At 45.9% G+C, this 12,291-nt stretch overlaps 1 protein-coding gene across 5 annotated transcripts in view; it reads left to right on the forward strand.

Moving 5' to 3' along the window:
* Nucleotides 1-1,194: 1,194 nt before the first annotated feature.
* MYOCD (myocardin) overlaps nucleotides 1,195-12,291 on the forward strand; it is a 96,553-nt gene continuing 85,456 nt past the window's right edge. For 2 of the 5 annotated variants that reach the window (XM_032321442.1, XM_032321444.1), the window contains exon 1: nucleotides 1,195-1,653. In XM_032321442.1, coding sequence (XP_032177333.1) covers nucleotides 1,599-1,653 — 55 coding nt within the window. In that variant the 5' untranslated portion in view covers nucleotides 1,195-1,598. Of the gene's footprint in view, nucleotides 1,654-2,244; nucleotides 2,309-12,291 lie in introns of those variants that run through there. The other 3 variants (XM_032321445.1, XM_032321446.1, XM_032321448.1) reach the window with 2 other exon arrangements.

The following is a 12,291-nucleotide window of genomic DNA, read 5'->3' on the forward strand; positions in this document are numbered from 1 at the left end:
CTGACCGTACCTCGATCTTAGCTTGTGAGAACCCATTTCAGACTTCTGACCTCCAGAACTGCAAGGTAATAAATTTGTATCATTTTGATCCACAGAACTGGCAGTATTTTGTTACTGCAGAACTAGGAAAGTAACACACTGTGTACTGTGTGGAAATGGAACATGGTCACTGAGATGCTCCAGTACCTTCCACCTGCCTGGACACCCTCTCACGGCCAGGATGCAGTTCCCAATGGGAACACGGCTGGGATTGCTTTGCCTCCCTTCTGACCCAGGCAGGGCCCTTCCTTGCTCAGAAGACTTGTGCACAAAGGACTGGTCTGATCCAAAGAATGGAGTCAAGGATCAGAGCATTCCAGCAGAGGTCTGAACTCAGGACACCAGAAGTTGTCCCAGGAGCTTGTCCTATCAGGTCTTCACCTGTCACCCCCTAACCTTTTAAGGGTTGCGTTCTCCTGAGTCCTAAGCAATTACGTATGTGATCCAGGAGATCTGGGGCCCATGCGTGTAGAAGGTTATAAATCAACTCAACCCAACATCATGTAGGTACAGTTTCGGTTTTATTTTCAGTGCCATCACCTACTGAGTGAGCTTCTTGAGAGCAGAGCCTGTTGCACTCCCCGATGAGCCTTCTTTGGTGATGAGGAGCCAATTCAGATCAGGTAGAGCTTATAACCCCTGGCACATTCTAGACGTCCAGTAACTCCGTTGGGGCTTCAGAATAGACTTTTCCCCGAAGGAGGGACTCACGCGTAGGAAAAGCCTAGAGCCTTTGCAAGCTAAGCCCGACCCCAGCTCTGACCCCCTCCCCCGCTCCTGAGACCCTCCCTCCTTGAGTCCCACACTCCTGCCCCCCCACGTCCGTTCCGCTGCTGTGTCTTCCCCGAGACGGAAGGCCTTGCGTCCCCGGGCCGGATCCGCGCATCCACCCCGGGAAAATGAAAAGCTTTTCCCTTTCCCCGCGGCCGCTCGGCTCTGCCTGCGCCCCCGAGGCCCGGGAACGCGGAGAGAAGGTGGGAGCGCGCTGAGTCCGGAGCCCAGCTGGGTTCCCCGCGTGCGCGCGCGCGCGCTTCCTGCGCCGCGGGAGGCTCGCACCCACCCCCGCGCAGCCCCTGCGCCCCCGCGCACCGCCCACCCGCTGCCGGCCGGGACCCCGCTCCCGCCGCTCCCCCCGGGCGGCCGCCGGCCGGGGCTCGCCGCGCCTGATTGGCTGAGCCGCTGTCAGGAGTAAAAAAGTATCGGGTGGCAAACTTGAGCCCTTCATAAAGGCGTGGTGGCGATACTCCGCGGTCGCTGGCAGCCTATGACATCAGCCGGGCACGCCTGGGATGCCGCCGCGGCCGGCCGGACTCGGCGCAGGAGGAGGGTCCCGCCGGCTAGGAGTCAGTTAGCCCCGCGCAGCGAGGGGGGAGCCGCCGGTTGCCTGGGGACACCGGTCTCGGCCGCCGGCTGCCGCGGTCCTCCCACCCAGGGGCGCTCCCGGAGAGTTGGATGCGTTCTGGGTTGTTAGCTGCGCTCCGCTGGGCTCCCGGGAGCCCGTTCCTGGTGGAAAACAGGGGGCGTCTGGCCAAGGGACCAGCGGCTCGTTGAGGCTCAACATGACACTCCTGGGGTCTGAGCATTCTTTGCTGATTAGGAGCAAATTCAGATCAGGTAGGGCTAAGTCGCTTAGCATTTCTTGTTAACTTTCCTCTTCTGCAGCTCACAACCGCTTCCCAACCAGTGTTCCAAAGCCGCCCGTGGCTCCTTCCACTTTGTCCCCCGCCAAAGCACATTTTTGAAAGTGAAGACTTTTATTTGACTTTGGGGTTTGGGGAGGGGGGGTGCGGGAAACTCAAATGTCTTCCGTTTTCAGTGCTTTGAAATGTTGGATGTGATTTTTGTTTGTTTTTATTTCATTTTTTTTCTGTATCTGTGAATAGAAATTTTGGAGGGGTCCATCGGAAAGGAAGGACTTTGAAAATGAACAAATAAGGGATTTCAAGTTGGAGAGCTACATAATATCAGTTGTAACTGCTGAGAAGATGAACCTGACGCTGTGTATTAATAGATACAGGGTCACTTAAAATGTAGCTAATCCAAACAAATGTATTTCCCAAAAAAGTCACTTGGGGGAAGTAAAAATAGCAAATTTGGAGCACACCAAGTATTTAGGATGACATCACTGTAGAAAAAAAAAAAAAAGTCCAGTGCCACAAATATTTTTTCCCAAACCATCTGATATTTATAAATGGAGAATTTCCCCCCCCCCCAAATTTCTGTGTTAGTGGCGCATACAGAAACTTCTCAGAGAGGACGCGGAGTGAAGGTGAGTGGTAGGTAGAGCCGGGAAGTCCAGCCGCTCGCCATGAAGTGTTGGTCTAGGCGCCCATGGAAGGTATCAACATGTGGGTCCCCACGTTTAGACAGGGAGACGCTCGCCCCCTGAAGTTCTTTCTCAACAGCAATGTGTGTAATATTGGTTTTATAAAAGCGGCGACAAACCACTCAATAAATGGCAGAATTCCTACTTAGAAGGTGGATTACTTTGAGAACTCCTATGTGAACGTTCCCGGTAACAGGTGGTCGATGGTAGGATGCCAGCCTCCTTTACGATGATTCTCCGCAGCTCTGCTAAATGGGACCACCAAGTGTTTTCGCTTGGGATTCGTGTTTCAAAAATGGGTGTTGGAAAGTTAAGGGTCATCTGGGAGTTCCTTAGAGGCTTCTGGCTCTTAGATAATCGGTGGGGTCTGTTGGGGGTTTTCTAAGGCTCTGTACTGCTGAAGGGAGATGACCATTCAAGAGTTTCCGTGGCCGCGAGCCTCGGTGCGCCGAGGCTCCGGGGTGAACCTGCCAGGCGTTGGGTTCCACAGCGGATGATGTCCTTCCTCTCCTTTCCCTGGCGAGGTGCGCTGGTTGGCCTGCTAATCCGCTAGAGACCTTGCCTCTGCTGTGTAATGTGGTCAAAACGGCAGGGCAACACTGCCACCTTTCTGAAGAAGAGAAGATGCAGACTGGTTTTTGCAAGAAGCTAAGCTCATTTTGGGATGCACCCTGGCTCTGTCCATGGAAGGGGCAGGGGAGGGGCTGGTTTGTCTCTAAAAGGAGTTGAAGTACTTGGTAGGAGCACTGCACCGCAGTCTTAGGAAACTCATCAAGGAATCCTTCCTTGGGGAAAGCGGAGGAGAGGGAATTCCTAATTCCTGATTTAGCGGGTTAGTGGAGCCTGGGGCTTCTGAGAATTCCAGTTGCCTACTCGCTTTCTTTTTCTTTTTCTTCCTTTTTTTCCCTCTTTTCTCTCTCTCTCTCTTTCTCTCTCTCTCTTTTTTTTCCTTTTTTCTTTTCTTTTCTGCTAAGCTTGGACAGACTTTTGCATCACAGGAAAGGGTAGCTTGGGGAAGACATGATATCAACACAGATATAGGCATGCTTAATTCTCCAGCTTTGAGAAACAGCCCAACTGGGGGCTAGAAATGGACAAAGCACTTTGGTGACTGGAGATACAAGGGGCTGATAATCTCCTGAAAGACACACACACACACACACAACAAGCAGCATGTGAAACCAAGTAAATGTCATGTTGCAGACCTCGATGATTCTTCCTGGATATAATTACATCAAGTCTGGCTGGCTGTACCAGCTCAGACCTTGGGTAAGCAGCCTGATAGCAAAGAGGGCCTGCCTCTTCCTAAGAGAACATCTTTTATTCTGTGTTTAACAGTGACTGGGAAAGCCTCTTCTCTGTTTTCATTTCTGCTCCATTTGCTTTTTTCTTCTTTGCTTTCAGGAGCTACTCCTAATGTAAATTCGTAAAACTCTGTCCCACTGACGGTGTTGGGTTTGCTGGTAGACCTTGGCGTGATGTGTCTAATTAAAATTATTTCAAAAAATAATTGCAACTAAATTGTTCTCTGATCACAGCAAAACGTCCCATGTGTGTGGGCTTGTTTATAAGTGAGCATATGCCAACCAGCTTCCTGTAAACTATGCTCATGTGTCCTTGTTATTAAGGACAAAATCCTGCTACTGGAGCAGTAAACTGGGATATTTTGCATGTTTTAACATATTTAATGATATAAACTCCTCTTACTTGAGAGGCTGTGGGGTTTCATGGTTGAGTGTGCAAATCTGGAGCAATAAACTGGGATATTTTGCATGTTTTAACATATTTAATGATATAAACTCCTCTTACTTGAGAGGCTGTGGGGTTTCATGGTTGAGTGTGCGAATCTGGAGCCAAACTAGCTGGGTGTTTTGCAGGCATCTCTATTTTCCAACTGTATAACCTTGACCTTAGATAAATGTCATAATTCTCTCTGCCGCAATTTGCTTTATCCGAATAACGGTTGTTATATGGCGGTTGCAAGGATTAAATGTGATGATAAAAGCAGAGCATTTTAAAAATGCCTGGTACGTGGTAAGCCCTCGAAAAATATTGTTATGACAGGGCACGATCCCTGGTTGGTCACTTCCTCTCTCCGAGTCTTGGTTACTTAACCTTTAAATGTCAGATTTGGATTAGGTGATCCCGCAGACCCTTTCGTAACATTTTATGGTTTTATGAAGACGCACAAAAACTGGGAGCAAACAAAATTGTGATGGGGCTGTGTAGCTGTTGGACATAAATGGTAGTTTCTATAAATGCAGTAAGTAGTATTACTTTTAGACTGATCACTTTTTTACCTTCTAAAAATTCTCACTTGTTTTGTCAATATCTGTGATCAGTATCTCTGTCACCCGTTACCATCAATATCATAATCCTTGTGTCAACACACCTCAGATCCGACTTGTGGGTACACACACACACATACAAACACACACAATGCACAAAGAATCAAAAGAGGAGAGAGAGATCCATTCATGGATTCCCTTCAAGAGAACGGCCATATTTCTTTGGCTTTTTGTCTCCTCTTCTGACTCAAACAGTCCACGCAAAGGCAAACCCATGATCTTGCCTCCTTTCCCCACAAATTTAGGGCTGTCAGATTTAATAAGTAAAAACACAAGATGCCCCATTGGATTTGAATTTTAGATAAACAATGAATAATTTTTTAGCATATTGCCAAATTAGGGACATACTGTTATCTGAAAATCCAAAATGAACTAGCCATTCTGTATTTTCTCTGGCAACCCTACCTTCAAACTGAGCAACCTTTGACCAACTCTCTGTGCCAGCCCCCCACTACGCCATCAAGCTCTCGAGGTTTTGGATGCCCAACGATGCCTCAAAATGCAAAATTCACATGTTAGGCACGAAAGAGGAGACTTGGAATGAGGAGGGGGTGCCAGGAACATGAGTGCTGGGTCACCTGGGGTGGAAGCCAGAGAAAGAACATGGGAGCTTCTCTCTGGGCTTTCTGCTCTGGGGGTGGGGGTCGGGGGCAGGGGCGGTGAGGGGGCTCAGCAGACAGGCTGATTGGTGCTCAAGTGCAAGGACTCCCAGACTTGGGATCGCGGCCAAAAGAACCCAAAGCACATGCAAAGCAGGAACTGGAGAGGCAGTGGCTGACTCTGTTGTACTAGTTTAATCTGCAATTGCTTCCAGCCCTAAGATTTGATTTTTTTTCCCCCAAGGGAATGGCCTTGAGTATTTTTGTAATATTTGAAAACGACAAACTTCATAAAACCATTATCGTGACGTTTTGCGACTGTTGTGTTCTCAGGGATCTGGACATACAGTAGGTGTTCAATACATATTTCTTGAAGGAATCAATGAATCACACCTGTCGTCTTCGTAATTAACACAATAATCTAAGATAATTGTTCATGTGCGCATGCGTTGCTTCACTATTTCGAGGAAGACTACTTTTTCCTGTGAAGTCTTCTTGAGTGCAAATATCTTAACTGCTCAATTCCATCTTACTATCGAAAAAGACCAGGAGGTTATTTTTAAAATTTGGGGAAACTTGTTCTATCAAGATCTTTCAGGAATTTCTCCTGGATGCAAGCAGAATAGAAGGAAGCGTAGGGCTGATTTTCACTCTGGGCGTCCGTTACAAACTGCTCCTAGCTGAACTAATTCTTTCTTTGCCACTAATTCCTTTCTCAATAACGGTGGTATCCGCCTCCTGTAGCAAATTACCACAAGGTTAGTGGCTTGAAACAGCACATATGTATTATCTTCTAGTTACGGAGGTCAGAAGTCTGAGAAGAGTCTCACTGGGCTAAAATCGAGGTGTTAGCACAGCCGTGCTCCTTTTGAAGACTCCAAAGAATCTGTTTTCTTGACTTTTAGGTCCTAGAGGAGCCTGGGTCCCTTGCTTCATGGTCGCTTCTGCCTTCTGCCAAAGCAACAGTGTAGCAATTTCAAGTCTCTCTCTCATTTGCACATATAAGAATTTCGTGATTCCACTGGGCTCATTCAGGATAATCTCCCTCCTTTAAGGTCAGCTGAATTTCATCCACAACTTTGGGTGGAATAATTAGACACACGACACGGGGACTATCATGGCTGTAGATGGAAAGAGAAAGAAAGAAGAGAGCTAGGGGTGCGGAAGGGTGAGCTCTCTAGTTCTCTTGTTCCCAAGAGAGTCCCATTGGCAGGGCTCACTCCCCTGATCTCATCTACACCTAATATTTCCCAAAGGAAATACATGCCACTGGGGTTTAAGGCTTCTGCATATGAATTTGGAGAGGGAGGGGCAAGATGCAATCCCTAAGACCATGTGAAGTGACATATTCATAGGTCCCAGGGATTTGGATGTGGACATCTTGGGGGAGGGGCACTTTATTCCGTTTATGATCCCCACCTTCTAATATAGCATTCCCACCTTCCTTAACCTCCACCATCCCTCTGTCCTGCAGACTTCGTTCTGCAGACTTTGTTCTGCAGAAGTTTTCCCTTACTATGGATTACATGGCCACAGTCCCACTGTTTTCCCCACCATGGTCCACAGAAGACGGATTCTCCGGGGCCTTAACATCTGTGGGATATGACATTTGTAACAAGAGGGAGACAAGTATGATGTATCTTTAACTGCAGGATTTCTGGAAGACCTTACTAGTTCTGATGTATAGTATGAACTTTTTTTAAAAAAAAGATTTTTCTATTCATTTTTGAGAGAGAAAGAGAGAGAGCATGAGCAGAGGGAGGGGCAGAGGGAGAAGCAGACTACCTGCCAACCAGAGAGCCCGACGAGGGACTCAGTGCCAGGACACTGGGATCATGACCTGAAGCAAAGGCAGACGCTTAACCCACTGAGGCCACCCAGGTGCCCTATACTGTGAACTTTTAAAAAGTAGTGATTCCCAAACGTGTTTCACACATTTATTTAGTTATTTATTTACACAGCATCCCATGGGGCAGGTTTAGCTGGATAAACACATTGTGGAAAATTCTGCCCTGAACAGAGAAGCTCACAGTTGGCAACAGTGAATTCTTTAATAGGGTGATTTCCATAGGTAGGTTCCTGGCAGGTCTATCCCTCGTCTGTCCTGCGCCCCTGCCCCGCACCCCCGAGGTTAGCATTCTGATGGTTTTCCTTCCTAGCTGCTTGCTTATATGCCCACTCACTCTTTCTCTCCTTGGATCTTTGTTATTAATTGGTATCAGGCTTCACTGCTCCCTACCCCAGGGATAATCTTTGTAGGATTATAACCCCGTCCTTAAGAAGCTCACAGGTGACCTGGAAAATGCTCTGTGTGAGTTATATATCATTCATTCATTCATTCATTCTTTCATTCATTCATTCGACAGCTATGTCTTCCACGTTTCCCTTGCAGTGGATGTTACGAGAAGCTGGGGGCTAGGTATACAGTTGGGGAGCAGGACAGAAACCTTCCCCATCCTAACATGGAATCTTAGAGCCGACCTTCCCTTTCCCTGTGCATGTGCCTGTGCAGAAATCCGCATGAGAACACAACTGGCAGGACCTTAAACGATGAGTGCATTTTCATTCCTAAATGGGAATTTAAAGTCTTTTTTTAAAAGCCAAGGAACACTCGGGGTCTGGCTCAGGCCACCTGCTTGAGCCCATTGCTGTTCCCGCCTGTCGCAGCTGTGTGAGCTGTACTCTCGTACTGGACGGCCATCCTTCACATCTTCATTACTGGGGCAAGAGCCCCGACCACCCACCCGTCTTCTTTTTATCCATAGCTCTTATCATTAATTGGGTGTATTAAACTTGTGACTTGGTTATTTGTTTGTTATTTGTCCACCATAGAGGCCAGAATTTTTGTTCATTAGTTTGTTTCGCTGTTTTCTTCCCCAGCATGTAGAACCATGATCAGCGTAAGGAGGGCACCATTCGGTGTGTGTTACAGATACATTTTATTCTTCCCCTGAAGACTATTCAAAAGCAATAAAAGTCAACAATTTTATTTGAGAACAAGAGAGAGCATGAGTGAGGGGGGAGGGGCAGAGGGAGGGAGAGAAGCAGACTCCCTGCTGAGCAGGGAGCCCGAGATTGGGTTTGATCCCAGGACCCCTGGATCATAACCTGAGCTGAAGGCAGATGCCTAACCGACTTAGCCATCCAGGCACCCCAGCAATCCATGTTTTTATATATTTTTAGGCATAGGTGTTGTGTATTAAAACTAGAACAGCAAGAGAAGGAGAGAGATAAATACAAAATTCAGAAAAGTAGTTCCTGTGGGGAATAATTAATTAACAAGGGAAGCTGGGTGAGAAGGTAGGGTATAGCCTTAAGTAAAGAGCCAGTTGCTGGTGGAGTTCTTAGGTTAAGCAGTGGGTGCCTGTATATTTATTATTAAGCAAGTTAATTAAGCAGTGTTCATTCAGGGCTTAGTGATCCTATGTAGCAATATAATATGAATCAATCATTGTAATTAGTCCAATTTAGTGTGCCCAGGGTCCTTTAAAAAAAAATAAGTTTTTCAAGACCAGAAAGAGTAGCATTCATCTTTTCCAGGCATGTCAGGAAGACTTAGTCAAGTTGGATTGAACCAGATTGGATGGACTAATCTTGTTAAATTACATTGGAGAGAAACCAGCACATTGCTAACCTAGAAGTGTTCAGCCTCAGGGTCCAACCTTTGTATACTTCAGGGAAGCCAAACGTGAGTTAGAAGATGCTAGAGCATAAGGTGATCTTTCGTCACCTCTATTTCCCTGTTACTAGCAAGAACTCACTGGCCATCTAGCAGATGGTGACCAGCTAGCCTGCGTCTCTGCCCAGATCCGGAAGGAGGAATCAGCAGGTGCATTTCACAGGTGTCTGCCTTCCCCGGCCCACTCATGCTCTCCCATGAGCAAGGCCATGGCAGGGGGTGGGAGGGGGGGGAGCCCATCACATTCCCTCTCATTCCATGACCTTGGCTGGGAATCAACCCTGCTCCCTGGGCCTTTGTTTCCATACTGATAAAATGATTCATGCCATCTGTGAGGGAAAGACCTTTGCAAAATTATTAATAGTTTCTTGTACAGAAATAAGTCCCTGTCCCCATACAGGAAGGGATAATGTGACCTGGTGACATGAATTGCATCAGAGACAAATATGGAAGAGTTAAAATCTTTCGATGGACATAAATAGGATTATAAAAACCCCCTCAAAACTCATAGCCAAGTAATTGTATTGCAGCCTTCCTCTTTCTGTGCTTAGAAGTTCAGCTTTCTAAACAGGTAGTGTTTGGTGGTTTTTAATGACTAATCTGCTCTAACTTCTATGCTGATGTCCTCCAGGAGAACTAGTAAGTCAAACTTCACTTAACCAGTTTCAGATCTTATTCCCAGGTAAAATATGAGCATCTCCAAATGCTGTGCAAATGTTATTTATTCCCAGAAATTTAGAACAAATAAGGTTGTTCCTGACTTTACCTATGTATGTATGTATGTATGTATGTGTGTATCTTTCTATCTATCTGGGCACAGCAGAGTGCCCTCAGGAGCCACTGAAGGAAGACTAATTTCTTCCTTTTCTCCTATTGGTTGATGGAAGATACATTTTTCCTTCTCCCCATAGATGCTATTGGAGTACGTAGTTCTCTTATCATTTCGATCACTCTAGTGGAGGTTTGTTGTATCCAGCCACCTTAGATTAAAGAAGCAGTAGCAGGCTAGCAGCAGAAATACTGACTTACGCTACTGTAACATTGTAAAGTGTATATAACTGCTTTGCTCATGTGTGGAGACTTAGCCATCCCTCGGTAGGTGTAGCAATGAAGCGCGGACCCACAACCTCTCAGATACTTAGATGTCTTGCCCAGCACCCCTTGCTGGCACCCCGGTTTGGTCCATCCCCTAAGTAAGTCTTCTACCCTCAATCTGCATCTCATTCTTCTCTGCCCCCTGAGCCCCTTCTCAGCCCCTTGAGTGAAAAGTCATCCATTTCTTAGGAAACAAAGTCAGGTGGCCCCAGGGAATATCCTCCTTTCACAGATAAGGAGAAGTGACTGGAATGTCGCCCACAGCTTTCTGACTTTCCTATTTCCCGAAACACTCTTTCTTCCGGAAGTCATTTGACTTTGTTCTCCTCAGGACTGGTGGGGCTGGTTTCTCTGCCTGAGGTCAGTTTCCATGTGGAACTTTTTTGGTACTCAAGCTCCAGACGGGGTGAAAAGGCTCCAAAACAGGCCAGAAAGAGAAAATGCTATTCAACATTAATTGAAAAGTAATCTCCTCGATACTTTAAAAGTTTTTACTATTTTGTGTTTCCTTCCTGTCCTTGTCCAGATGCATAAAGATTTTTATAAAGTTACAGTGAGAATATACATAAGTTTATGCTCAGTGTTTTTAATCAGGGAGCATGATATCATAAGTTGTTTTCTGAGCTGCTATGTAGTAACACATTCTTGTTTTGAAGATTTTTTCAAAGTCCATCAAGTGAGTATATTGGAATTTGTTAAACCTTCCCCACTTGGGTTGGAAAATGAAGACAGTTATAATTTTTATATTTTAAGTAACATTACTGTGAAAATCTTAATGCACATAGCCTTTTTAATTGTCTTATAGGATACTCATCATTTAAGTATCCAAGTGTGGGAATCTTTGTGATTCACTTTGGTAGCTAATATTTCTAGAGCACCAGCCATGTACCAAGCTTAACCCAAGTCCAATTTCCATATGGCAGTGAATACTTGCCCCTGTAATTGAACTAGCTCAGAGTCATCTTGGGTACTTACTCAGCGATGACTGGTGTTCAGTAAGCTTTTCACACCTTTTCAGTCTAAAATAGGAAGGAAAAGGAGCCACAGTCAAAGGATACCTTTGGGAACTTCTGTGTGATCTGGTCTTTGGGGACCACGTGCTACCACATAGGACTGATGCCTCATCAAAGGAGAGGCAAAGAGGTGGAAGAGTTAATGAGAACCTATTATCTGTAGCACTGTTATGATCTCATTTAGTCCTTACAGAATGCTGTGGGACATCTGTGATTATCCCCATTTTATAGATGAAGAAGTTGAGGCTCAAAGTACCTTGGTCAGCATAACATAACCCAATACCTGATGTAGACCACATCTGATGCCATCGGTTCCACTGTGTCAGGATGACCGTTGATGTTGTAGCCTAAAAGCTGTCTCTCTCCTCCTACTCCCCAACCCTACCCTCTAGAGACCCTTCCCTCCCTCCAACATATATGCCCACTCGGCCAAGTGGATTTAACATGTTTCATTCTGGATGACAGCTCAGACATACTCCCAATTACCATTCTTGTCCTTGATTTCCTAAATAGTGATTTATCAAGAGACTTGCTTCTAGTACAAGTTAATGGATAAATTATGCATGCCCTCCTCCCAGAATGTTAGGACTTGAAATGAAAGCTGACTACTTAAATCTCAATTTGAGAACAGAAATTCAAGAAATTGTTAAAAACCAACACCAAAAGGGGCACCTGGGTGACTCAGTGGGTTAAGCCTCTGCTTTCAGCTTAGGTCATGGTCTCAGGTTCCTGATCGAGCCCCGCATCAGGTTCTCTGCTCAGTGGGGAGCCTGCTTCCCCCCCTCCACTTGTGATCTCTGTCAAATAAATAAATCTAGAAAAAAAAAAAAAAAGAACACCAACAATAGTAGGCTTGCCTCAAGACCCTAAACATAGCTATAAAAGAAATATCTAGTACCAGGGAGTAGAATGGTGGTTGCCAGGGGCTGGAGGGTGGGAGGAATTCGGAGGCTAGTAACCTTCAGTAATAAGATGAATCAGGTCTATGGATTTAACGTATAACATGGTGACTGTCGTTGATAGCACTGTGTGTATGATTGAAATTTGCTAAGAGCCCTGAACATAAGTGTTCTCACCAAAGAAATGAAGGTAAGTATCTAAAAGGAGAGCCCTCTTAATTAGCTCAGTGGTGGGTGTCCTTCCACAATGAGTATGCACAGCAAACCATCATCTCACGCATGCACTCTTACCT

Source organism: Mustela erminea, chromosome 18, assembly GCF_009829155.1.
Source record: "Mustela erminea isolate mMusErm1 chromosome 18, mMusErm1.Pri, whole genome shotgun sequence".
NCBI classification, from domain to species: Eukaryota; Metazoa; Chordata; class Mammalia; order Carnivora; family Mustelidae; genus Mustela; species Mustela erminea.